Here is a 27,747-nt window from a genome sequence, read left to right as displayed (position 1 = left end):
TTGTTCTTTCTTTATTTTAGAACCATGGCAATCATCCTGAAACTTCACTAACCCAACATTCACCTTGTGAATTTCAAATAAACTCGACAATTGATTGACTGCAATCCTGTTTCCTGGTGGTTGTGTGGCTCCAGTCTGAACATTCATTCACTACAGTGATGCAACAGGTCTTTGTGAATGAAGGTCAGAGATTCCTCCTGAATGGAAGAACGGTTGAATGCTTGTGTTCAATGAAGACATGAGGAATTGGTTTTAGATTTAGCACATTGTGTTTGTCTGTTACTGTGACTCAGATGAATGTCCGATCATATTTCAAATCAAATTATGAAGAAAACTTACTTTTTCTTTCCACTGCTTAGCTGTCTCCTAACATTTTTCATGTTTTCCTATATTCCACTTTTTGTTTTACGACTACATTTTGACACATAATCAGCCTTTTTTTAGCTAATCGTTGAGTCTGAAAACGATCTTAAACACTTTATTTTTCTCCCTGGGGTGCAACAAACATCAAAGACATAACTGCAACAGTGTGAAAACAAAACAATATAAAACCAGTTGGTTTTTGTTTTGGTCGTCCTCCCGTCACCTGAACAAGTGATAATCTAAAACCATGGAATTGTGTAGAAACCAGGAGGGAACGCCTCGGGTTACGAAACATCTGCAGGCTGCTGCTGGACAGACGGGATGAAGAGAATAAGAGAAGACTGGGAAAAGATGGAGAGGTTAGGGCTGCGCTGGTGTGGAGGTTGTCATGGTTACCACTCCTCCTGCTGCCTGGGAGTGATGATGTAACAGGTTTTTTTTTGCGACCTTGTCCCGCCCACCGATGTGCTCTCTCTGTCCCTGCAGAGAGAGACAAAGGAGGCGCCCAGTGACTGTACAGCGACCTTACAGAACAGGAGGATAAAAATCAGTCACTTGGACATACAATCATAGCAAACCTGCTGCAACCTGACCTAAAGAAAATGAAATAAAAGGTTATCTTTTGTTTCTGTGAAGTCAACTGACAATTTATTCTCATAGGAATCACACGATGTTAAGATAAAGCAGCATCTCCTCTCTTTGGTCTCCAACAATCACAGGTGTGTGTGTGTGTGTGTGTGTGTGTGTGTGTGTGTGTGTGTGTGTGTGTGTGTGTGTGTGTGTGTTTTGTTAAAGAAAAGGGTAAGGAGCCTTGGGAGGAGAATGATAAACCCAGTAAACCATCAGTCGATGCAGAGGAGTATTTCCGCCACATGGGGGCGACATTCAGCCGAGGTTTAAGAAAAGAAGCAGCAGATGAATTAAACACTTTATTCTCAGGTCATAAAAATGGATTAAAGTGTGAAAATATACATCAGACATCGGTCAGACACAAGCTCTGCAGAGCTGATTTACTATGTCAAAAGTCATAAAGACAACAAAGATTCACTTCTTCCACTGATAAAGCTTTAAACTTGCATATGTGACATTTTGGCCCGAACCACCAACAGCCCTTTTAATAATAAATCTACACCAACTGACAACTCAGAGTCCAAAAGTCCAAAAGAGGGCACAAAAAACAGTCAGACGCTGATACAAAGCCAGTGGTTTGTGATTGCCTCCATCAGTAGTGTTGCATCAGGACAGAGAGGTGGAGGCGTCTCTCAGGCTGCAGCCTCACTCCGCTCACTGAACAACTCCTCCACCACTTTGGGGTCAGCTAAGGTGGAGAGGTCCCCCACGTCCCTCTCGTTGCGGGCGATATTACGGAGGATCCGCCTCATGATCTTTCCTGAAGAGGGAGAAAAGGGAGGAGTTTAGGAGGAGGACGAACGAGGAAGAGGAGGATGCTGAGGTAGAGCTGTCACCTGAGCGAGTCTTGGGCAGCGCCGGGGCGTTCTGAATGAAGTCTGGCGTTGCGATTGGTCCGATTTTCTCCCTCACTGAGAGAATTGTAAAGATAAGTAATCAATGCAAAATAAAGCTTGCCTGGGCTCAAGTTCAGAGATTACGTCTTTACATATTTAAGACTAAAACGTTAACATCCATCCGTAGATGTTTGTGTGAGCATGTGTACTAGACACAAAACCTTCCACAGAATAGTAAAGCTGCACATACTATCACAAATGTCATGTTGTAAAGGCAACACAAACTTTAGGTGTCATTTTTGAAAGCGTGGTATTGCCACATAAAAATCTTTATGTAGCAATACCACGTCTGACCACATGGGGGAAATGTACTGATGGCACATGAGCCGACAGACACAACAAAAAGCACCTCCGGTGGGATGAAATTGTAATAAAATACCTGCCGGACCGTCCCCAGTCATTAGGATAATAGTGACTGCGTTTACATGCAATCAATAACCCTTTTAAAACCCGAATATTGGCAATAACCCGAATTTGCACGGCCATGTAAACACCAATAACCCCTTTGAATAACCCGAATTTTCTCATATTCCGGTTTTTAAAAACCCGAATATGACCCCTGGGTTACTCCTTTTAAAACCCAAATATTCGGTCATATAAACACCAAACGGAATATCACCATCAAACAGAACATGAATTTGTTTTCTGCGCATGCTCTGTTCGCAAGGAATCCTGGTCTTTTGAGTCCAGGAAGTTCTTATAAACACGGAGAAACGCAAGACCACGCCACACTTTTGGAGTGAGGAGGAGACTAATCACTTCATAAATGTAATGAAGGATATGAACATTTTGGCATTTGTAGACGGTAGAAAGTACGGGGATAGCGAGATTTACAAGAAGATGAGCGAAAAGTTGCGCGAAGCAGCATTTGTTTTGAATTTGGATAAAGGAAGAAGAAGCGGAAATTACGCTAATTGCGTCATCACGTTCTCCGCGCGTCGCTGGTTTGATCCAGATATCCCGAATGATTAATTACCATGTATACAGGGATAGCTCAGGTGGTAGAGCAGGTCGTCCAAAGATCGGAAGGTCGGCGGTTCGAATCCCGCTCCATCCCAGTCGCTGTCATAGTGTCCTTGGGCAAGACACCTTACCCACCTGCCCCGTGTGAATGTGTATGAATGTGTGTGAATGTTGGTGGTGGTGGTCGGAGGGGCCGTTTGGCGCGATATGGCAGCCACACTTCCTTCAGTCTGCCCCAGGGCAGCTGTGACTACAAATGTAGCTACCACCACCGGAGAGAATGTGTATGAATGAATAATGATCTAAGTGTAGCACTTTGAGATTCATTGAATGGAAAGTGCGTTACAAGTTAAATTCATTATTATTATTATTAACCCTGTTTGCTCACGCATGTAAACGGAATATTCCGAATGTTTCAGTATCCGGAATATTAGCAATAACCCCAATTTTAACTGCATGTAAACGTAGTCATTGTTGTTGGATCTCTCATTGTCACAGCAGATCTCTTTGCCCTCATGTGGTCAAGATGGGTATTGCTACATAGAGTGGCTTTAAAATCTCAGATCATTATTCTGTTTTTGTTTGTATTATCAAAAAATTGCTACAGTTCATTCCAACATTTGGTGAAATAAAAGTAGCTGAGTAAAAATTTTGAAAAAAACTAAGCTGTTTCTGGTATCCAAATAATGTAAATGTCAATTTTGACCGTATTTGAATACAGACATGTCGATCACTGTGGAAGTTTTAATGTATTTTTCCAAAATATAGATATATAGAGCCCTGAAGTGACTGTCAGTTGCAAAGGTTCATCCCAGTTGATGTTTTTTTATGCTTAAAAGTTACGCAGTCATGAAGCACTTCAGTAGATAGGAGAAACAACATGACAACGCAAATTACTTGTTTCTACAAAGCAAACTGATTAGATTGTAAAATCTAAAAAGGATTGTCGTATTTAAATTTTCATGATAAACTCTGGAGGCTGACTGGCAATAGTTGATCCTGCAGATTCACTTAGAAGTGAAAAGTAGGTTTACAAGTGGCATCTAAAGCAAATTAAGTGTATTGCATGCAATCAACAACAATAATCAGAACAAACACAACAGAGTTGCAAGAGCGTCACTACGCAGCTTTAAAATTGCTACTATAAAACATTAGATCCCAGGCTGAGAGTGTGCATGGTTGCTTTTGTCTCTATGGGCCGTGACGGACCGGCGCTTTTTCCCGCCTCTCGCCTTATGACAGCCGGGACAAAACTGTAGTCCTCCAACGACCTTCAACGGGATGAAGAAGCCTCAGAAAAATGACTGGATGTTGCTTTATATTCTGAAGGAGCCGCTTCAGACAGCTGCCCATTTATCATCGGCCGCGTTATGTAAATGAGACAAACAGAGAGGAAAGGCTCCAACCATAGATGAGGCGTCTCAGGTGGTCCAGGAGAGAAAACAGCTCCCTGTATAGGGACTGTATAGCTTTTACTGCTACGTAAAATCTCTGCAAGCATGACGGCTTTGTAAAGAGATTTAATATTTTGAATAAAAAGAGAGAGAATTCATTCAAGATGAACTACTATGCATGCTTAGTAGGTTCGCAGCACCTTTATTTCCTATTATGTTATAGCCTACTACCATTTAGCGCTGGGCGATATATATCGAGATTTTAATATCTATCGATATATTTTCAAACGCGATATGGTACGAGACAATATCGTTTATATCGATTATTAAAAAAAAAAATAAAAAATTACGATTTTGATATAGCTTATTTTGTGAAAAATTGACTTGAATGTTTTATTTGAGATTTGCACAAATGTTTTGTCATTTGCACAACTGTCAACCTCAGTGGAAAAGTCTGCCTGTTACTGTCTACATTGTATTAATTGCACAGTGTATTTTAATTTAATTGTTATGCCGGAAAGGGATATTTGTTTTATTTTATTCAAGAAGCATTTTTATTCTATATATGCTATATATGTTTATTTTTATTTCATTTGTTTTATACATTTTGATATTGTGCAGTGTTAATAAAGGTACCTGTGTGACATTTGGCACGAGGCTTTGTATTAAAACTGACTGTTTTTTTAAGGGTTTGCCTCAGAAAAAAATGAAGCTAACAGAGATGCTATGCTATAATGCTTTCGGGGGAAACCCCAATTATGGCACAGAAAAAATATCGATATATATCGAGTATCGCCATTCAGCTAGAAAATATCGAGATATGACTTTTGGTCCATATCACCCAGCCCTACTACCATTACACACTACTCAATTTTAGATTCTCCAGAAGAAGAATTTTAGATTTTCTTTCTTCTTTAACCTCAATAAAAGCGTCTCACCGAGTTTCTTGAGCTCATCCTCCAGTGTTTTGTTGAAGTCTATGCTGTTTTTCAGAGTGACGAAGCAGTACAGACTCTCTCCCTTCACCTTGTGAGGTCGGCTCACCACGGCAGCCTCCGACACAGCTGGGTGCAGCGACAGAGCGCCCTCCACCTCCGCCGTGCTCATCAGGTGGCCTTGGAGGGCAGCACAAATTAATAGATGCAACAATATGTTGAGAATGTCATCCCCAAACACTGAAAATAACCTTGGCTGGTGCTCAAGAGACTTAATTTGAATGTTTTGTTTAAAGGCGGCAGACAGAGACGGCGTCACGGCGCACTACCTGACACATTCAGCATGTCGTCTATCCTCCCTGTGATCCAGTAATAGCCGTCTTTGTCCCGTCTGACGCCTGAGAGAAATCGGAGAGAAATCAAACATTGCATAACCCCCAGAAGAGTCTGTACAGCTTTTTTATGCTCGCCCTCAAGAGACGTTTTGGTATTTTAGGGAAAAAAAATGAACGTCTACAGCTTGAGAACAGTAAAAAAGGAGGTTTTGCTGGGCGATATTTGAGAGACACAAAAGTGGACTGAGGTTGACTTTGGCGGCTCACCGTCACCGGTCACATAAAAGCCTGGGAACTTCTTGAAGTATGTGTTCTCGAAGCGTTCGTGGTTCTTATACACGGTCCGCATGATTCCAGGCCAGGGCCTTCTGAATACCTGCAGCAAACACGGGAGTCACACGCACAAATCAACAAAACAAGACACGACACAACCAACGTTTCATCTACTTTCAGAGGTGTCAAGTAACGAAGTACAAATACTTCGTTACCTTACTTAAGTAGAAATTTTGGTTATCTATACTTCACTGGAGTAATTATTTTTCAGACGACTTTTTACTTTTACTCCTTACATTTTCACGCAATTATCTGTACTTTTTACTCCTTACATTTTAAAAACAGCCTCGTTACTCTATTTCATTTCCGCCTTTAAAAAAAAACTATCCAGTTAAATTGCTCCATCCGGATAGAGTGAATTTGGTTGTGGTTGTTTCAGATGTTCTTGTCCAGTTTTGTTCTTACATCCGTTCCCTCAGATTCCTGCAACTAAACTTGGATGTACATTCCAATAAAGGTTAGGATAAATGATAACATGCCACTGAAGTTTGACTTTTTGCACCATTACAATACTTATAGGCAACTAGTCATCATTACTCCTGCTCTCTGAAACACATGTTAATGCTCAATAGTACACATATATGGTTCTTTAATATATTTGCATTATACTAACATGCATTCATTTTCAATGGCTTTTGTCCTTAATGGCTTTTTTCCCCCTTACATTACTTTTACTTTTATACTTTAAGTAGTTTTGAAACCAGTACTTTTATACTTTTACTTGAGTAAAAAACTTGAGATGATACTTCAACTTCTACAGGAGTATTTTTAAACTTTAGTATCTATACTTCCACCTGAGTAATGAATGTGAATACTTTTGACACCTCTGTCTACTTTTCATGTTGGCACAGCAGAATAAACAGCCGTCAAAGTCTTTGCAGAGAGAAACGTACCAGATAACCCTCGGCTTCTCCTGCCAGCTCCTCGCCGTGTTCACTGAGGATGCTCGGCTCAACCCCAAAGAAAGGAAAGGTCTGAGGTGTGAGAGGTGTTTGTTAACGTCAGATATCAGTGGTCTTTAACTCAAAAGCTCCGGAGAACCCGAATTAACAAAACAAGAATGAAAATGTTCTTAAGTTACTCATAATTACCAACATATGTACAATACAACACATAATTAATTATGAGGAAGTGGTAAAACCATTTGAAGATGTTTTCCCTTGACTGGATCACAACTCTGACAATGTTTTGTTGAAAGAACAAAGATCTTTCAAAATCTGGGTTTAACGACGTTGGTAGATTTTAACGGCGCAGAAAAACAGTTATTGGTGCCCATCTGACTGGAAAATTATAAAACCACCAACCCAATGTCAGACGAGCTTTTGTACTGCTGGAGGAATTTATTTTTCCCTCCCGAGGAATGCTAGTCAACAAAATTCACAAAGAGCGGGGGTGTCAAGCTTCACCAAGTTGCAAAACTCCTCAGGGTAAAGTTTAAACTTCAAGAGAAGTGTGTTGTGTTTTAAGAGATTTTAATAGTATCATGGTTTGGGCCTGGTTTCTTAAAAACTGTGAATGGCTCAGAATACAGGACATTTGAAATTCTTTAGCATCACATGAGGGAATGCTTAGGCTGCATCCCAATTGAACCCCTCACCCTCGTTTTCTTCACTAACCCTAACTTTTGCGCGTTCCCGTGAAGGTAGTGGTGTCCCAATTCCTCTTTTCACCAAGGGGGAGGGGGCATAACGAGGGCTAGGGGCTGAGAATAGCCCCTTCAAATCGAGGGTTTTCAGATGCTGACTTCGCGAGCGAGGGGGTATAAAAATTTCCCAGAATGCTTTTCGTCGTCATTTGCGGACTGAATCAAAAAAAAAAAACATGGCGGACATTTCTTATTTTTTTGTGAATAAAATCAATATTTTGAGTTAGTTTCTGCATAAAAATGCGTTTTGATTACATTTCTAGTTACAAACCAATATTTTACTTTCATAATATTAACTCAGTGAATGTACATAATCCCTTTTTTGTCCGTTGTTCGCTAAGATCGCGCCGGAGTAAAGGCTGTTAGGTTACGCCGTAGGCTACGTAACCTACGCCGTAGGCTCTGCGTCGATTTGACTCGCCGACCGAAGGCAAACAGGCAGACTCATCTCAGAGAAATAGAGAGAAATAATCCTGTGACCCGTCAGATTTGTTTTGGATGTTTCTGATATAATAGTTTTCAGAAACGACAAAGTAATCCAGCTGTTATCTGCGTAATTTACACACTTTCAGATAAAGTTGCCGAAGATCACGCCAGAATAAAGGGATTTATGGTTCGTTACACCAACACAGAGCCTACGCCGTAAGCTCTGCATCGATGTACGCAGCGACGCGCGCCGTACACCGTACCCTACGCCGTAGGCTCTGCGTCGATTTAACGCGGACCCAAGCTCCGGAGCCGGCAGACAGAAATCTCGAAATTTCGGAGCAAATTTTTCAACAGGCGTTATTTGGATAAACTGAGCCCCGGTTGCGGATCTTAAAGGTTACCTTTATACCTGAAAAAATATTAAAACTTAATAAAGTGCCATAACAGCGCTACAGCTGAAATTAAAACAGCTTTTGGCTCTCAGTTTCCTGATAAGGTTATGGATGAAAACGAGGAAGTAGGAGAAATGGGACAGGCACCTGGGCCAAGTGCCCTAGATTTCAAGTGCCCTAAAATCTCCCCCTTCTTTTTTAGGGGTTAGGGAAGAAATGAAGTGCGAGTGAAGAAAAGAAGTCCGAGTGAAGTTGAATTGGGATTGGGCCTTAAGATACTCCCACCACACAATTAAAGGTAGGGTAGGTAATTCTACCTGATTTAATTATTTATTGACTTTTTGGCACATTCAGTGTAATTTTCCTCACTGTCCACTAGATACTCGTTTTATAAATGCAATGTTTTAAGAAAAGACAACAATAACCAGCCCTGGAGCAATAAAATAGACACAAATAATTCAATATAAAGTGGGGGGTTGGAAGTGTTCATGATGCGGTAGGTTTACTCAGGGAGCTCTGGAGGGAGGGAGGATCTTGCTCTCTGCATTTTGCAGGTTTTTTTTTAAATTACTACTCTAATATCAGCAGATATCTTCTGCTTTTGGATCAAGTTTGTTCAAAAATGTAGAAATGTATAAAGGATGCAGCAAAATCTTTTCTGTTCTTCCTGTCAGTGCTACTTACGGCAGAGCCGGGTTTGAGTGGTGTGGCAGCTGGAAGAGGAGTCAAGACGTGACCTCCCTGCAGAGGAGCAGAGAAGAACATAACCGCGGTGACGCAGATGACCACAACTCTGTGAAGTCCAGACAAATGTTGTCTGACACCAAATGCGTCTTCCAGCTATCGTGTCCCCGAGTATTTCATCGATCGTGTCCTCCTCACCGTCTCCGTCTGCCAGTAGGTGTCGACCACAGGACATCTGCCGTGGCCGACGGCCTCGTAATACCACTGCCACGCCTCGGCGTTGATCGGCTCGCCCACGGTGCCCAGAATCCTCAAGCTGGACAGGTCGTACCTGACGGGTCAAAACAGTCGATTTCCTCACTTTTCATCATTTAAATCTTTTCACAGTAGTTTTGCATCTTGTAAGATAAGCAGGAGCCGTTAGCTTAGTTTATACTGCTGTTTTCGAGGAAACTTGAGGCTCATTTCAAACACATGCAGCTTGCAGACCGCTAGTATAAAACAATGTGTAGTTGGTGCATTTGTCCAGTTGATTAGATTAGATTTAGTTTAGTTTGGTTTAGTTTAGTTCATTTTATTTTGGTCATGACATCACAAAAAAAGAAGAATAAAAATGACAACAAGAAAACGAATACACTGTTCAAAGAAAACATTATAAAAAAGTTTCCAATATAGAAATAACATCTAGACCGAAAAAGGTGTAGGCTGAAGCAAAGCTTATTATTTGCCTAACCTCAAAAAGATTAATTAAAGTAATAAAATAAAAGCAAGAAGTAAGAGAAAAAACTGCCAGTAAAACAAATTGCAGATTGCAATTTTTATTTTATTGCAATTGCAGTAAAACAAAAATTCCTCAAGAAATAAAAAAAAAATTAAAAATAAAGGTGCAGTCTACATACTTTCCTTCATCCTTAAAAAATCAAATCAAATCACCAATTAAATAAATACCCAACTCAACATAGCAAGCATCACCACTCATTAATTTGATATAAAGAAATCATCCTTCTTTTTAATGTTTTTTTTAAATAAGGTTAAGGTTCTACATAATTTCAAATCCCTATCTAATTTATTCCATACATAGATTAGAGCTTTATTAGTCGTTGTTTTATAACAACGAAATTAAAAGTGCCATCAGTCAGTGCTAAAAAAAGAACAGTACTATAGTATATAAAACACTTTCACACAACACAAAATAAAACAAATAACTGATTAAAACCAATAAATAATTAAAGATAGCCTACACATGCACACAATCCCTCATATCAGTTACAGTTTGTTTTTTGAGTAGATTGAGTTTTGTTAGAGCTGTAGGATGAAAACTGTCTCTGAAACAGGTTGTTATTGTTTTTATTGCTATTGTCCACCATGTATCCAGAGAACGGGGACCACAGAGACTAGAGCATCCTCAACAGACTTGGATCCAGTCGTGAGACCAGCTGGGATCACATCTTCAGATGACCCGAGACACCTGATAGAAGCTTAACCTGACCCTAAAATTTACATTTCTAAGTATATCAAGCTTTAAAACTAATGCATTTACTGACAACTAAAATAAATGGACAAACATTTTCCAGGCTTTTTATATGATGCATGTTCTGAATTACAAAAATACAAGCCAGCATTTCAGCCACCAACACAGGCTGATATCAGTCAGAGCCGATCAGATAAAAACCCTCCCTTAAGTTCACCAGCTGGTCAACTGATGTGTCTCTGCTTTTAAATGTCTCATAAAATAAGCATCATACGAAGTGAACAAACTGTTCTGAGGGATTTGAACATTTTAATGCTGGAAAATTTTAATTAAGGTGTTGTTATATTAAGAGATATATTTTTATCAACATTTATTCTGTATAAGTGATTGTGTTTTATCCTTGTTTTGGTTTTAAATGTGCTGCGTAAATAGAGTTGACTTGACTTGACCTCTGTTGTACGGAAGAGTATTAAGGCCAGGCAAGAGAAAAAAAAAAATTGAGAGTGGAAGATTTTTTCTTACTGTGCACTTCGAGAAAAAAGTCCAGATTTCGTGAATAAAGTAGAAATTTCGCCTTTTTTTCTCATCATTTCAACTTTATTCACGAAAATTTGACTTTTTTCTCAACATTTCGACTTTTTTCTCAACATTTCGACTTTATTCATGAAATTTTGACTTTTTTCTCAACATTTTGACTTTTTTTCTCGACATTTCGACTTTATTCACGAAATCTTGACTTTTCTCATCATTTCGACTTTTTTCTCAACATTTTGACTTTATTCATGAAATTTTGACTTTTATCTCAGCATTTTTTCCCGACATTTCAACTTTTTTCTCGAAATTCTACTTCAACATTAATCTCGACTTTTTGACTTTTTTCTCAACATTTCGACTTTTTTCTCGAAGTGCACAATGAAAAAAAAAATCTTCCTCCTCTAAAATACTATTTTTATTTTTCTCCTGCCTGGCCCTAATACTCTTCCGTCCTGCTGTGCTCTGAAACTCCAGAATCACCTTTCTTTTTTAATAAAGATTGGTCTGACCTGCTCTCATCAGATGCAGCGACTCACTTCTGCACTGGTTCCCGGCCGTACTTCATCAGCAGGCGGATGGCTGTAGGAGCCGTGTAAAACTTGCTCACTTTGTACTTCTCGATGATCTCCCAGAACCGGCCGACGTGAGGGTGGACGGGTATGCCTTCAAACTGGGATCAGAGCAGAGCCACACGTTTGAATTTTATTTTAAATTCTTCCCACGCTTGTTAGGAGCAGCGACGCTTTGATGAAATGACTCACAAGCACACTCGTGGCACCATTTGCAAGAGGGCCGTAGGCGATGTAGGAGTGGCCGGTGATCCAGCCGATGTCCGCCGTGCACCAGTACACGTCGTCCAGGTGATGATCGAAGACATATTTGAAGGTCAGAGACGTGTAGAGCAGGTAGCCGGCGACTGTGTGCATGACACCCTGAACAGTGGGCAAGGATTACCGGTAAACACAGACAGAAGGCAGCAGAAATACGGAACAGTTTTTTTTCTAAGTTTTGCTCTCTAGGATTTTTTTCACACCTCTTACCGGCCTCTCACCCGCCTGGATAAGGAACTAAAAAAAAGTAGCTCAATTTACAAATAAAAAAAAATAGAAAAATCTAAAATAATAGATAAATATAGGACACTAATATAAATTATCTTCATATTAAACTGTCTAAATTATGCAACTTTCCTCCTGCAGCTGTCCTCAATCGTGAGTGACCACATTTATTTTCTTCTCTTCTTTGTTCATTTTCTTTGTTTTATTCGTTCGTTTCGTTTTTTTCTTATTAGTATCTTTTTTTTCTGTAGTCTGCCTTTTGTTGAAAATGATAGGCAAAATAAGCCATGAGGCTTCAGCCTATACATTTTTTGGTAAAAAAAAAAAGGAAATCTGTACATATATAAATATATATATATATATATATATATATATATATATATATATATATATATATATATATATATACCTGTGTCTATACATATACAGTGTGTATATGCAAACATCTTAAAATGTAAATGACCAAAAACATACTAAACTAAAACTAAACTCTTACTATTCAATAAACACAAATTCTCTCTATTTATCAACTAAAACAGTGAAAAAGTGCAGAGATTTCTTTAAAGGCCATCAAGGACTTACTGACGGGTCTCCACATATTTCCTTTGTGGAAAAAAGAGCATGACGAAGAGCATGAGAAACTGGTGAGTTTGTCTTACTTTGGGTTTGCCGGTGGAGCCGCTGGTGTAGAGGATGAACAGCGGGTCCTCGGCATCCAGCCACTCGGGTTCACACTCTTCAGGGGAGTCTGCCATCGCCTCGTCCCACCACACGTCTCGCTGGGAATCCCAGGAAATCTGAATGAACCGAGGAGTAAACATCAGCCCGGTCATTACAGCTGCTGCTCACAACACACTGATTTACTATGATTTACTGTGGCCCTTTTAATACCACTTTGCTCCACTAGAGGTGCACTACTTCATGCCTTACACTGATGGCTGACATGTAGACTTGTATGTGGTATGCTGCCACCATGTGGTCAGAAGTGATATTGCTACCTAGAGTGGCTTTAATACTCTGTAGCGCTTGATAACGGATACATAAAGCAAAGAGTGGCTTCGGTTGGCATAATTGTCAATTGAATAGTAATATGCTTGATTTGTATTTTAGGTCAGTGATTTAATCTGATAATTGAAAACGTCTGTCTTCTACGACGGAGTATTAAGGCCAAACTAAGACAAAAAAAAAAGGAAATTACGAGAATAAAGTCATAATATAATGAGAATAAAGTCGTAAAATTACGAGAATAAAGTTGTAATATTATGAGAATAAAGTCATAATATTACGAGAATAAAGTCGTAATATTTTGAGAATAAAGTCGTAATATTACGAGAATAAAGTTGTAATATATTATAAATATATAAATATAACTTCACAAGATGCTCAATATTCCTCATTTTAACACAGGGAGAAGACTGCTCTTCCTGTTAGAGTTCTCATAAATTACCACTTTATTTTCATAATATTACAACTTTATTCTTATAAATTACCACTTTATTCTAGTAATATTACGACTTTATTCTCGTAATATTATGACTTTATTCTCATAATATTACGACTTTATTCTATTACGACTTTATTCTCGCAATATTAGGACTTTATTCTCGTAATATTACGACTTTATTCTCGTAATATTACGACTTTATTCTCGTAATTTTACCAATTTATTCTTGTAATATTACGACTTTATTCTCGATAATTTTACGACTTTATTCTCGTAATATTACGACTATATTCTCATAATATTACAACTTTATTCTTGCAACATTACGACTTTATTCTCGTAATTTTACGATTTTATTCTCATTATATTATGACTTTATTCTCGTAATTCTTTTGTCTTAGTTTGGCCCTAATACTCCGTCGTAGTCTTCACTAGTAGGTGGAGCTTTGCATTTTTACAGTTTCATCTTAGCACTTTCTGTTTGTACAATTTTGACACAAGTGGTGAAAATGTAGCCCTCCACATTAGAACAAGACAAAAAGCGGCTGAATATCTACAGTGCAAAAGTTTACACAGCACTTCACTGTCATCAAATAAACATGACTTGTCTTGTTTTACAAGATACATTTGCAAAATACTGCTAACAAGTTTAAAAGAACCCTTAAATCACACCTCAGAATATGACTTCAAATTTTTACTGAAGTGCTTTTAACAGAAACAAACAAACAAAAAAGAAACAAGTGGAGACGGGATTTACACCGTGACACGTCTACCTGTAGTTTGTTACATGAAGTTCCGCTTATTGTCCTCATTGAGTGGTGCTTGACAACCAGACATGTGGTGACACTGCATGACTCTCTGCAAGGAAAACAGAAAAAGAGATTGAGGCGATGAGCCGCTTCTCAGCTATTTCAAAGAAAGTGGACTTTGGGAGAAGCCTGGTATATATACGAGATTGAGTCATTATTTTGATTTTTTTACTGCTCTCTTAAATTTTTACCTGTCATTATATTATATTTTACGACGGAGTATTAGGGCCAAACTAAGACAAAAAGAATTTGGAAATTACGAGAATAAAGTCATAATAATATGAGAATAAAGTCGTAAGGTTATGAGAATAAAGTCATAATGTTGCGAGAATAAAGTCGTAATAGAATAAAGTCGTAATATTATGAGAATAAAGTCGTAATATTACGAGAATAAAGTCGTAACATTACGAGAATAAAGTCGTAACATTACGAGAATAAAGTCGTAATATTATGAGAATAAAGTCGTAATATTATGAGAATATAATTTATGAGAACTCTAACAGGAAGAGCATCTTCTCCCGGTGTTAAAATAAGGAATATTGAGCATATTGTGAAGTTATATTTATATATTTATAATATATTTAATATTATTACTTTATTGTCGTAATATTACAACTTTATTCTCAAAATATTCCGACTTTATTCTCGTAATATTACGACTTTATTCTCGTAACATTATGACTTTATTCTCGTAATTTTACGACTTTATTCTCATATTATTATGACTTTATTCTCGTAATTTCGTTTTTTTTTTTTCTTGGTTCGGCCCTAATAATCCGTCGTGATATTTGCATTTTGTAGGGGTAGATGATATAAATTAAATACAGAGACATTAAGTAGTAATTCCAGGAAATGCATAATGTGTCATGAGGTTAATAATAAATACCATTGTTGTTATGTTACAAGCTTTTTACATCTTACATGATACAATGCCACAATCTTTTGATTTATTTATGCAGAACTGACACCTCCAAATATATCTATATGTGCCTCTCTGAAGATATCCCTTCCCAGCATGCGCTGCCTCTCAGCTCACATCCCTCCAAGGCTCTCGTTGCCATGGGAGATGAGCAGCTTGGGCTTCCCTGATGAATCTAAGTGCTTCATGTTGCCCGGCAACCTTGTCATCTAAAAGCCCAGAGATGTGTTCTTCAGTCTCTCTGATAACAGAAGATTGCTCTGTGTGTGTGTGTGTGTGTGTGTGTGTGTGTGTGTGTGTGTGTGTGTGTGTGTGTGTGTGTGTGTGTGTGTGTGTGTGTGTGTGTGTGTGTGTGTGTGTGTGTGTGTGTGTGTGTGTGTGTGTGTGTGTGTGTGGGGCTCATGTTCCAGGATGAGTCCTATTACCAGAACCATCTCGTGTAAATACAGGTGGTTGCTTGGAACTGGGAAACTGTTGGCCGTGAATGAAAAGCGGCACCTACTTTTCCCTGCACTTCTCCAACGCCTCGTCTGAAATGTGTTTCAGGTTGATCAGCTTCTCTCCTCTGTAAACACCATCTGTGAATTATGTACGTGCAGAGGGTGGAACAGTTATATAGAAAGACATACGATGGTGAATATAAATAAATGAAAGATGTGAGTCATTCCACAGCCCCTGGAGCATCACATAACGCCCTGGTCGAGCCTGTTTTGCACATAAATTTAAAAACGGAGCACTGAGACGCTACCTGCTGTGATCAGAACGCTGCTTTGGGCGTCCATAATCCTCTCGCTCAGAGACTCAGAGGAGAAACCTGCAAACTGAACATGCACGGAGAAAAACAAGACAAAAGCACAAAGAGAGGTTGATCAGTTTGTTTTGTGGCAGGGGCATCAATTGGGTATGGCAAGGTATGGCAGCCGCCACACCTTTGCTTCAAGGGTTAAATGTAAATGTTTGTTTTTTTAAATACATTTATGTAATAACTACAAATGCAAATAAGAACAACATGATCAATTTCACTAGTTATTATACACTGCAAAAACTCAAAATCTTAACAAGAATATTTGTCTTATTTCTAGTTAAAATGTCTAATTTTTAGTCTAATTTTTTTTTTAATCTCATTACATTTAAAACAAGACTCAAAAACAACCATTTTCACCTATTTCAAGTAGATTTTCACTTAAAATAAGTAGAAAAATCTGCCAATGGAACAAGATTGTTTTGCTTGTAATGAGAAGATAAATCTTGTCCCACTGGCAGATTTTTCTACTTATTTCAAGTGAAAATTTACTTGAAACAGGTGAAAATTGTCAAATAACAAGTTATTTTTCTGGTGATGACTCTTGTTTTAAGTGTAATGAGATTTTTCGACTAAAAATGAGACATTTTAACTAGAAATAAGACAAATATTCCTGGTAAGATTTTGAGTTTTGCAGTGAGTGAGACTGCATTGGAAAAAGTTCCAATTTTCTTGACCACACAGATAAACTACATAGCAGACTTCTGTGATAAGTATTTGCTGGACGTGTTGATTGATACTCTAGTTAAGTTATGTGACTCGTAACCTTGCCATACCTTAGCTTCGACTGAATTGACGCCACTGTTTTGTGGTACTTATCTTAAAGTATGATAACACCTTCAGAGAAACAATACTATAGTTTATGTTATCATCAAAGTAACAACTGAGATCTGAGACCATTGCTCGGGAAGATTTTGAGACCTTTGTGACTTAATTTCTTTTAATTGTTGTCCAAATAACAATAAGTGCTGGATGTGTACCAGTTGGCTGATAAACTGGATTTTTAGCCACTTGATAGTAGTTTGTTTAGATACAAATTGGTTATTCAAACTTTTAGGAGACATTGATGCTAGTCAGCTGACCTTCTCAATGTTCCCAACTGGCTGTTGCTATCTCCAAGTTTCTCTTGAAATGAGCTCAAGAGACAGTTGGAGATGCTGTTTGACGCACGTATACTGTATCAGCAAAGCATTTCCACCCAAAATAGCTACTTCAGTGTAGCAGTAACAAGTTTTGTGGCCTTTTGCTCTTTCACTGCACATGACGGACCTGTGAGAATATGACAAATAAGTCTGGATGAAAAAAAAAAAATTGGGTTATCTGCTCTTTTGGAGCTGAAGCTCAGTGCGACTGTGACAAGGGGAAAGTATCTGTACATAAAAAAAGAGACCAGTGAGAGGGCCAGGAAGCCTGTTCCCACAGACTTTTTTTTTAGCGGATTACATGTGCTTTAAAGTGTAACAGCTGTGAGGAAAATCTAAATCGGAAAATCCTGTTTTGTTTCTCTTATTCACTGATTTGCAGTTATGCCGGCATCCCGGCTTAATACACGTTTTAGGTTGTCCAAGCCACGCTGCTCTTTGTTTCTCCCTCTCGCAGCCAAATGCTGTCCTTTTTTTATGACTCTAAAAACTGGTATTAGCACCGCCTGCCAACTTTTCAAGCATCAAGTGTAGTGTTTCCCCAGGTTGTCAGCTTAGGCACGCCAGTGGGCCAGCTGATGGTACTTTTCCATGTTGGCTTTCCTCTGTACTTTATGGCTCTCACCATGACATGACTCTTCTGCCAACAGCAACAGAGTTTAGACGTGTATTAACTGTCGCTGGATTCTGATGCTTTTGCCCTTACTTTTATCAGTCTACATGACATCTGTGTCTATTTCATAGCTATCAACACTTGCTGGGAAGCTTTTATTCCACTTACAGTAACTATATACTGTATGACGGAGTATTAGGGCCAAACTAAGACAAAAAAAAAAATGGAAATTACGAAAATGAAGTCATAGAATTACCAGAATAAAGTCATAATGTTGTGAGAATAAGTCGTAATATATAATATAATATATAAATATAACTTCACAAGATATTCCTCATTTTAACACAGATGCTCTTCCTGTTAGAGTTCTCATAAATTACCACTTTATTCTCGTAATATTACGACTTTATTCTCATAAATTACCACTTTATTCTTGTAATATTACGACTTTATTCTCATAAATTACCACTTTATTCTTGTAATATTACGACTTTATTCTCGTAATGTTACGACTTTATTCTCGTAATATTATGGCTTTATTCTCGTAATATTACGACTTTATTCTCATAATATGACTTTATTCTCGTAATATTACGACTTTATTCTCGTAATATTACGACTTTATTCTCATAATATGACTTTATTCTCGTAATGTTACGACTTTATTCTTATATTCTTTAAGTCGTAATATTACGAGAATAAAGTCGTAACATTACGACTTTATTCTATTACGACTTTATTTTCGCAACATTATGACTTTATTCACGTAATTTTACGACTTTATTCTCATTATATTATGACTTTACTCTCGTAATTAAAAAATTTTTTGTCTTAGTTGCCCTAATACTCCGTCGTAAATATATATATATATATATATATATATATATATATATATATATATATATATATATATATATATATATATATATATATATATATATATATATATATATATATATATATATATATGTACTGTTTTTTTTTAGTTTTAGTTTAGTTTATTTTCGGTCATGACATCACAAAAAAAAAAAGAATAAAATAGACAACAAGGAAACGAATACAATGTTAAAAATAAAAAACATTACAAAAAAGTTTCCAATATACAAATAACATCTAGACCGAAAAAGGTGTAGGCTGAAGCAAAGCTTATTCATTGCCTACCCTGAAAAAGATTATTTAAAGTAATGAAATAAAAGCAAGAAGTAAGAGATAAGACTGCCAGTAAAACAAATTGCCTCCATGGGGATCACAAAGATTCCTCAAGAAATAAAAAATAAAAGGTGCAGTCTACATGTTTCCTTCTGTAAGTGAATGTGTCTAAATGCAGCAAAGTGGAAACGGGTAAAGTGAAAATACTATTTCTTAAGTGGATCACAACCATGTTTCTGTAAGGGGAATAAAAGCTTCCCAACAATCACAATATGACATTTGATTTAATCTTGGTGTTTTCGTTGAGCACACATGGCTGGTTAGTTGAGCTGGTTAGAGCATGGTGTTAACAACACTAAGATCATGGGTTCAAGCCCAGTACAAGCCTCACACTCACAAGGTCCCTGTTTGAGGCTCTCCCTGTGCATGCAGGGTTTCATCAGGAAGGATATCCAGTGTAAAATATATGCCAAAGCTCCACTGTGGTGATCCTTTTGTCAAGAGAGAGACATTACCAAAAAACAAGCTGCTGTTTCTTTCCATGCTTGTTCAGTATTTGAACAAATGGCAGGAATCTCAGTTTGTCTGAGAACAACTGCAGTGTAGACTGACACTGTTTTACATCATCACAATACATGTTCATTATTTTCTTGGTGTGAAAAACTAATGTAAATCAGTTGACATGACTGCTCAAGAAAAGGTAACCGTCAGTAAACAGATACTTCAGAGCAGCACAGAAGAGCCCAACTAGGGGATTGCCAGACATAAGTCTGTCATATTAAGACTTATTGCCACGCTAAAGAGACCACAGCACCAGCTAGCTGAAGAGTGAATGGAGAATATATCAGTGGATCAGAGAAATAAATCATTGTTGGCTAATTGCTTCAAATCAGTGACATTACAAAGCAAATAAAAACCTCCAAACCTCAGCGCAACCTTGCAGCAAGACTGTGAATCTGTGTGAGTATCGATTTAAAACCAATTCAAAAATTAAAAGAAAGAAATTTGCCTCCTGTAAAATCCCACAGATATCATTTATTTTAGACTGGTCTCTTTGTTGCTTTCTTTAGCTGTTGAAAACTAACTTGAGAAATTGATTGAGAAACTGAAGCAGAAGAAAAGCATGTCAGTGCTGAGTCTGCAGGACTCGTGTGTTTGGTGTGAAGACGGGGTGACAGATGGGTTTCACGTGGAAGTAGGAACGCATCAAGGATCGACCCGGGGTCCTTCTTGTTTGACAGGAACTTTAATATTTGTAAATATCGTGGTAGGTAGTAAAAAAAAACTAAAAATGCAGAGATATAAGCTAGAGAGTAGAGGAAAGAAAGGCAGTCACAGAACTGGTGAATGGGCTGCTCAACTGCATCTCAATGAGGAGTAAAGAAGAGAGTGCCTGGAGGCTGGAGATAGTCTCCAGTTATCTATGATATAAGAGTAAAAACAAGATTGAAGGAGATAGGAAGCTCCTGGAAAAATCTGATACGTTTTTTTATTTCACCCAAAGTCAAGAGTAAACAGTTGAACAAAAATATGCCTTGTTGGAGAGGCTGTGGAACAATGAATGTGGATCACTCACACATTTTCTGGAAATGTGATCAAATCAGATGGTTCTGGAAAACGTTACACGATACATTGATGAAAGTACTTGGATATAAGATTCCATTATCTTGTACAGTATTGTATTTGTGTAACTTAAGTGAAGAAAATATAAGATAAAAGGACAGATGCCTGGTAAAAATATTACTAACAGCAGCTAAGAAAGCTATCACGAAGAAATGGGGAAGGGAAGACACCCCTACTCAAGAACAATGGATTCACCTGGTCGAGGAAATCTACACAAACGAAAAAATGATACATCACTTAAGGCTGCAGGAAGCCCAGTTCAAAGAGAAATGGACGAGATGGACAATATTTATGACTGAACAACGACAAAACAAAAAAACTTGATTGAGGAAAAGAAAAGGGAATATGGACAGATTGCTTGGAAAGTGACTCCCATGTGTTGTTGATGTTGTTTTATTTATTTATTATTATTATTTTTTTTTTTTTTAAGATTTTTTTTTTTTGGGCTCTAGTGGCCCTTTATTGGAGATGCAGACTGGAAAGGGGTAGAGAGAGAGAACGGGGAAGACACGCAGCAAAGGTGCGCGGGCTGGATTCGAACCCGCGACCGCTGCAGGAGGAGGACTGTAGCCTCAGTATATGAGCCGCCTCTTAACCCACTGCGCTACCGAGCGGCCCATTATTATTTTTTTTAAATGTGTTCTGTACTTGTTTTAGTACTATTTTGATTGAGTTGTTCCACCTTTGTAAAGGAAAATTTTTCAATAAAAACTAAAGTGAAAAAAAAAAAGGAGATAGGAAGCAGGAAGCATCTCTTACGTCATTATTCACATCTCAGGAGTCAAGGTTGTCGAAAATACCAAGTTGCTGAAGTGACAGCAAGCTTTTACCACCACCGGCTGCCGTGCAGCTCTCACTTCTTTTTTTTTAAACAAAAGCCCTCCTTTATCTTCAAATGAGTTGCTTTATATAATTTAATATAAAAAGGTAAATAAAAATTAATCACTTTACAGTTGTCTAGGTTGAAAAATTCACCCATGAAGACTTTAACTGTTTTTTGTACCAGGCTCTAAATATATTTATTTCTGCTGTAAAGTTGTACTAAATTTACTTCTGGATTAATAAAGTATCCATCTATCTATGTATCTATCTACATTTTAAAATTGAGGGCCCGCCATATTGGTGAAAGAGGATTTTCCCTACCGTCGGGATCCAACAGTTGACCCTTGTTCAGAGCACGTTGAGATTATTTATCCAGAATTAACCCATTTTTAAATCTACATGACTGTCTCAGAAAATTAGAATATTGTGATTTTCTGTAATGCAATTACAAAAACAAAAATGTCATACATTCTGGATTTATTACAAATCAACTGAAATATTGCAAGCCTTTTATTATTTTAATATTGCTGATCATGGCTTACAGCTTAAGAAAACTCAAATATCCTATCTCAAAAAATTTGAATATTCTGGAAATCTTAATCTTAAAATGTAAACCATAATCAGCAATATTAAAATAATAAAAGGCTTGCAATATTTCAGTTGATTTGTAATGAATCCAGAATGTATGACATTTTTGTTTATTGAATTGCATTACAGAAAATAAAGAACTTTTCACAATATTCTTATTTTCTGAGACAGTCCTGTATGTTGAAAGCAGAAGGATAGTAAAAGTCTACATCAAAGTGGTCAAGATCAACGCTGTGCTGCGTCAGATGTGTCTACTAGCTATAAAAACAGCAGATGATGCCGCTCCCCCTCATCATCATTAATGGATGAGTAACCTTGTTTAATCTGACATCATGAACTAATCATCCAATAATTGCTCTTTTATATGATTGCCGTTTGCCGAGTCCCCTGCCAGACACTTGTCCTATGGCCAAGGTTATAAGTTCACGGAGCATTAAGTTTCAATGTTGAAGCCTTCCTCATAAATCAGGTCACTCTTGTCTCTGAGAAATGTCACTGGTGTTGGCTCAGACGAGTCCTCCTGTCTTCATCTCGGACGGCTTTTTAATGCCAACATTATCCACAACTACCATTAATAGTCACATAGGAATCCAGCCGGCTGGCGCCATCCCAAAGAGCATTACAGTAATGAGTGCTGTTCATGTCTAATATGATAAAAACGCAGTTGGAAAATTTACAACAATGACCAAGCACAAACAAGGTCAGTTGCACGCTGCCAAAAACATGCCTTTGCTGGTCATGCAGAGTCCCCCCTTGGAGCCGCTGCCTGGGGTTATTTTTAACACGGCTAGCAACCTTTGCGGGGAAAAGGAAGGTTAAATTTATAAAACAGTGCTGGCCGGATTGCCTTCCCAAGCTGGAAATAGCCAGTAGATGTCTGACCGATATAGTGAGTGCAGGTGCTGTCAGGGCTGTAGTCTCGCTGTCAACAGCTGATAACAACTGGAGTGAGGCAGTCTGCGCTAACAAAAGCAAGAGCTCAGGTTCAGCTAGTTTTCTTGTGGAAATGGGGTCAGATCAGCAAACACACGTGAGAAACGTGTTTATTATCTGCAAAAACTATGCAAGAATGAAGGCAGCAATTCCATCACATGTGGGAATACAGCAGATATAAGCAGTACTGGAGTTGAGGGGGAATGAGGGGGGATGGCACCCCCCTTGAAATAAAAACGGTCAAAATCATCTCCCCTGTAAAACTGCCATCCCCCCTTTCCATCCCTTATGTCATTTCATCAATGAATGTGGTTTTACTGCTATTTCAACAGGTGGGACAGTGGGACAAGATTTATCTTCTCATTACAAGCAAAAAAATCTTGTTGCACTGGCAGATTTTTCTACTTATTTCAAGTGAAAATCTACTTGAAACAGGTGAAAATTGTTGTTTTTTTCCAGTGATGAGTCTTGTTTTAAGTGTAATACGATTTTTTTTACTAAAATTAGACATTTTAACTAGAAATAAGACAAATATTATTGTTAACATTTTGAGTTTTTGCAGTGATCAATGTTACTTATCCTGTGAAGGAAAGAGGCATGTTGCTAAGTTCAGAAAACTGTTTTTTATTGTTGTGTTTTGATGTATTTGATGTAAGCCCAGTGGATATTTAAAGTTTACAGAAGGCTGCATTTAACTGCTGCTATGTCATTCCTGCAGTATTTCTGCAGGTGGTTTGGTCAGTGCATTTATTTGTAATCAGCACAAATTATCTGTCCCCATATGATAAAATCCACCATCCCCCCCTAATTTTTTTTTACAACTCGAGTACTGGATATAAGCACAAATAAACTAAAAATATTTGAAAGCAAAGTGAAAAAACAAAGGAATAGTGGGGGCCGTTATTTGTCAGGATTCGCCCTTTTCATTATAAATCTTACCACAATGGAATGAACAGCACCGATCCTGGCGCAGGCCAGCATGGCGTAGATGAGCTCCGGGATCATGGGCAGATAGATGGACACCCTGTCTCCCTTCTTCACACCTTGATGAAACAAATAAACACGCACTGTTGTAAAAGTCTGAAGGTTAAACTTCAAAAGGCCATACATCCCGACGATGACTCAGCTCAGGTTTAATAATGACAGCGATGCAGAATGTGGGCCAGCGCTGTGTGTCAGCAACAAGTGCAGCGCGTAGTGAAAACACTCGTATTGAAGCATGAATTATCTTCATAAAACAAATGATTCAGCTGTTAATGTCCAACATAAAATATTGCACATGCACCAATGTAGACTTTAGAAACTCAAGTATTTACATTCAGGGGCAGAAAATATTTCTAAATTCCTGACCTTTGGATTTAGTACACAACATTTAATACATTTAATACACAACAAAATTACAGGTGCTTTGCAGGTGCCGGTCCTTATATGCCATATATATAATATATATATATATTTCTTACCCATTTGCTTGAGCACATTAGCACAGCGGCAGACGTGGCTCAGCAGCTGGCGATAGGTTATGGTCGCGTGATGGCCTGGCGAGTTTCCCTCCCTGAGATGAAAATATACAAGATTTGTTTTTAGGATGGGCTGAAGCAAATCCTAATTGTTCATCATCCAGTGGGACCACCCAGCTTGTGATGAGCAGACTGTTCAAAAGGCAGCATCAACGATGTCACAGAGCAACATATTCTGCCATCTAAACAATGAATTCATCAGGGAACATCTTGCTTATTTTACAAAGACATCAGTGTGAGTCAAGAATCAAGAATTTGGTCAAGAATTTGTTGGAAAATTAACGTTTGCAGCACCTCTAACTGCTCAGCATTTTAAATTCTTATATCTAGAAAGAATTAGGTTGTTTTTTTAACTTTCTCAAAACTTAAAAAAATGTGTTTTGGATTGCTTAGTTTCAATGTTTGACACCATCTACATTTACACCTACACTGATCATTGCATCCATCCCAACTCCTGTAGGAAACCTCCACCCATCTTCCAACAATATGAGAAGATGGGAAGTCAGTTCAGAAGGTTCACTGCAGAGATAACCTGTTCTAGTTGTTGCATGATCTATATTTGGCTTGGCTGCATGCCGAGGCAGTTATTTACAAAACTATGCGTCACTGTGATTGACATGCCAGCAGTCTGACTGACTGGTGGGAAGCCTCCAGTGATGAACAGTAGCCAAAACAGTGCAATAACATGGCATTGACCATTGTCCGTCTGGGCATAATGAAATAAATGATTACACAGATTAAACTTTGCAATCATTAATGAAACAGGTCATCGTGAAAGAGGGATGAGGAGCGCTGATGGTGTGACGGTAAATGCTAGTTTCTAGGTCAAATCCTCATGTATTCATCTTTAAAGTCTTGACCTACTTATTTTGCTGCTCCCAGGTGTCAGTTCTCTGACCTCTTTAGTTCAAATTATGAAACAAAAGCAAATCCCTTCTTGATATTTGTGAAGATGCTCCAAGAAAACGTCATTGAACTGAAAAGGGATTGAACAAATTGATAATAACAAAAGTGTAATATATCAGAACCCTGTCACTTCATTACACGTGGCCATCTCTGAAACCTTCTCATTCTCAGTCTCATATTTCCGGGGTACTATGACATCACAAACCCACATAAGAGTAAAATTATACATCCTAATAATCAATATCTCCCACTAAAAAACGTCACATCATTGTGTATTTATTGTATATGGGAAGAGAGGGTGGAGCTAATGGAACTGTCTGCTATAAACACGGCTTTAAAGTCTTGGTTGAAAGTGGAGATTTTCCACTAACTCCCACTGGTACTAAACCCACTAATCATTTAAAAATACCTCAGGAAAGTTTTGAGAAAAAAAGAAAACCAGTAATATGTCTCCCTTAAAGAATTTGCTGACTTATTTATAACACTGTTGCTCAACTGTCAGTAAATACAACATCAAATACACATCAGTCCAGTTCTCCTTCTAAACACAAACCCCTTTTTTTCTTACAATTATTGTTTTTATATGATTTAGCGTAAAAATCCCTCTGTTGCACTGTCATCCAACTGCAGTTCTGAGTTTGATTTCACTTTATTGATCCTTAAACAGACAGAAATATATTATTAAGCAAATTTGAAATTAAAGCCATTTGTAACCTGTACATTATAACTATATACAAAAGATAATTAAAAAAAAAACATCATTAACATCTGTCATATCCAAACAATGCCAGTGGGCTGCTTTTATTGATAGTTGGGTTTGAGAATAAGATTTAGTGCAAAGCAACATTCAACTTGGTGTTGCACACTGTCACACTACAAAGTTTTAATTGTTGCTCCAATGCAAAATCTGCGGATTATTTTATATTAGCTTCTTTTTTTCCCCTATCATAGAAACAAACATTTGGTGCAATAACAAGTCAAAGAAAAGGACACTTTTTGCTCCATTGCCTTTCTGCAGTCCTAACATTTGAGACCGTTTATGCAAGATGAGTTTGAAAGAGATGTGAGCTGAAGTCACAACAGTGTTTAAATGGGGGTCAAAACAAACCCTGTAGTCACTGAAAACTTGCACATCAGCAGTGTTTCCTGTCTTTATAGTTTGCTGAAACTGTCACTGCAACCAGCTGATACAATAAAACAACACCAATACTTATGAGTGATTTTTCTGTGGACCCATATACCTCTCAATGTCCAAATCAACCATTTTATTGCTAGTTTCTGCCATGATCTAATGTCAAAGCATCATCTGCAGCCATGACAGCAGATTGTTGAAAGTATAAGGGATTTCCTGTAACTGCCAACATCATTTTGACTGAATAAGGAAAAAAAAGTTGGAGATAGTGTTGTATTGTGCAGTGTAGTTGCTGTAAGGGGTCAAGCAGTTGTTGGCTGAAATACTTGACATAACTTCTGACATGACCTCCCATCAAAGCCGTGTTGGAGCATGCTGGGGCTTACCAGTAATAGGCAACCTTTTCACCGAGGTTCCCCTCCCTCACATGCCTGTCCAAGACGTTATAGCACATGTTGGTTTTGGCCCCTTCCATGCATTTGACGTATATGTTGCCTTTTGAAACGTCAAAGTTGTACTGCAGCATCGGTCCTGTTGCTGGCTTCTTCCAAAAGAATTCATCAGCAATCTCCTTCCAGAAAGCTAAAAAAAAGAGAAATAAATCATCATAGAGTTACTGGAAAAAAAAAACAGGCTCAGAGAGGTTGATGACAACGCACTAAAAATACCAACATGTTTGACCCACCTTCTGGATCCTCCAGCGACTTCCTGTACATTGCCTGATAGGAGTCAAAATCAGGCACATGAGCATCCCTCTGCAGGTTGTTAGGAGGGTCGTACATTTTCTCCTGGGACTCAGGAACAACCATTGTGGAGGAACAGCTGTAGCGAGACCTATGTCATCTGTGGGAAAGTCAGAAAAATGGGTTAATCTGGAGTCACCGCTGGTCTGTCTGGGTTCTGCAGGGCAAGGTGACAACAGGGCCTCCTGCCCTGAAGCAGCACCATTCAGCACGCATAAAGACCTACCCCTAATCCCAGATCTGCAGACTCTTCCCTGGGTCTGCTTAGTGTCAGGGCAGCCAATCGGCTCACCCGATGGAGCACTCCCACTTTTTCATTGGATGAGCCTCCTGTGGCATGCTGATCACATTATGCTTCCAAGCAAGTGGGTTTGAGGAGGAGGAGGTGGTGCTCGGCAGGATGAACGCTGTGGACTCAGGCAGACAGACAGAGGTTTGTTTATGGAGGGAGGGTGATGGGTGCTCTCAGAAAAGAGGTAAAATTAAAGAGACAGGGAACAGCATTTTTTCACTAAAACAAATTCCGCCCTCTTCAAAGAATTA

General features: G+C 38.2%; 1 protein-coding gene across 1 annotated transcript; it reads right to left on the bottom strand.

The window, feature by feature from the left end:
* Nucleotides 1-1,279: 1,279 nt before the first annotated feature.
* Nucleotides 1,280-27,427, bottom strand: acss2l (acyl-CoA synthetase short chain family member 2 like). Its single transcript, XM_061731779.1, has 18 exons — nt 27,147-27,427; nt 26,848-27,043; nt 24,367-24,458; nt 23,843-23,946; nt 15,980-16,052; nt 15,734-15,809; nt 14,277-14,361; nt 12,719-12,856; nt 11,766-11,936; nt 11,541-11,674; nt 9,198-9,330; nt 9,000-9,056; nt 6,743-6,823; nt 5,784-5,892; nt 5,511-5,579; nt 5,185-5,361; nt 1,830-1,904; nt 1,280-1,753 (listed from the first exon to the last, which is right to left on the bottom strand). The coding sequence occupies exons 1-18, from the start codon at nt 27,268-27,270 to the stop codon at nt 1,626-1,628; spliced, it is 2,022 nt and encodes a 673-aa protein (XP_061587763.1). The 5' UTR covers nt 27,271-27,427; the 3' UTR covers nt 1,280-1,625.
* Between the last annotated feature and the right edge of the window lie 320 nt (nt 27,428-27,747).

Source organism: Cololabis saira, chromosome 10 (assembly GCF_033807715.1).
Source record: "Cololabis saira isolate AMF1-May2022 chromosome 10, fColSai1.1, whole genome shotgun sequence".
Taxonomy (NCBI): Eukaryota; Metazoa; Chordata; class Actinopteri; order Beloniformes; family Belonidae; genus Cololabis; species Cololabis saira.
The sequence above is the reverse complement of the archived record's forward strand: the minus strand, read 5'-3'. Positions and strand labels throughout refer to the sequence as shown.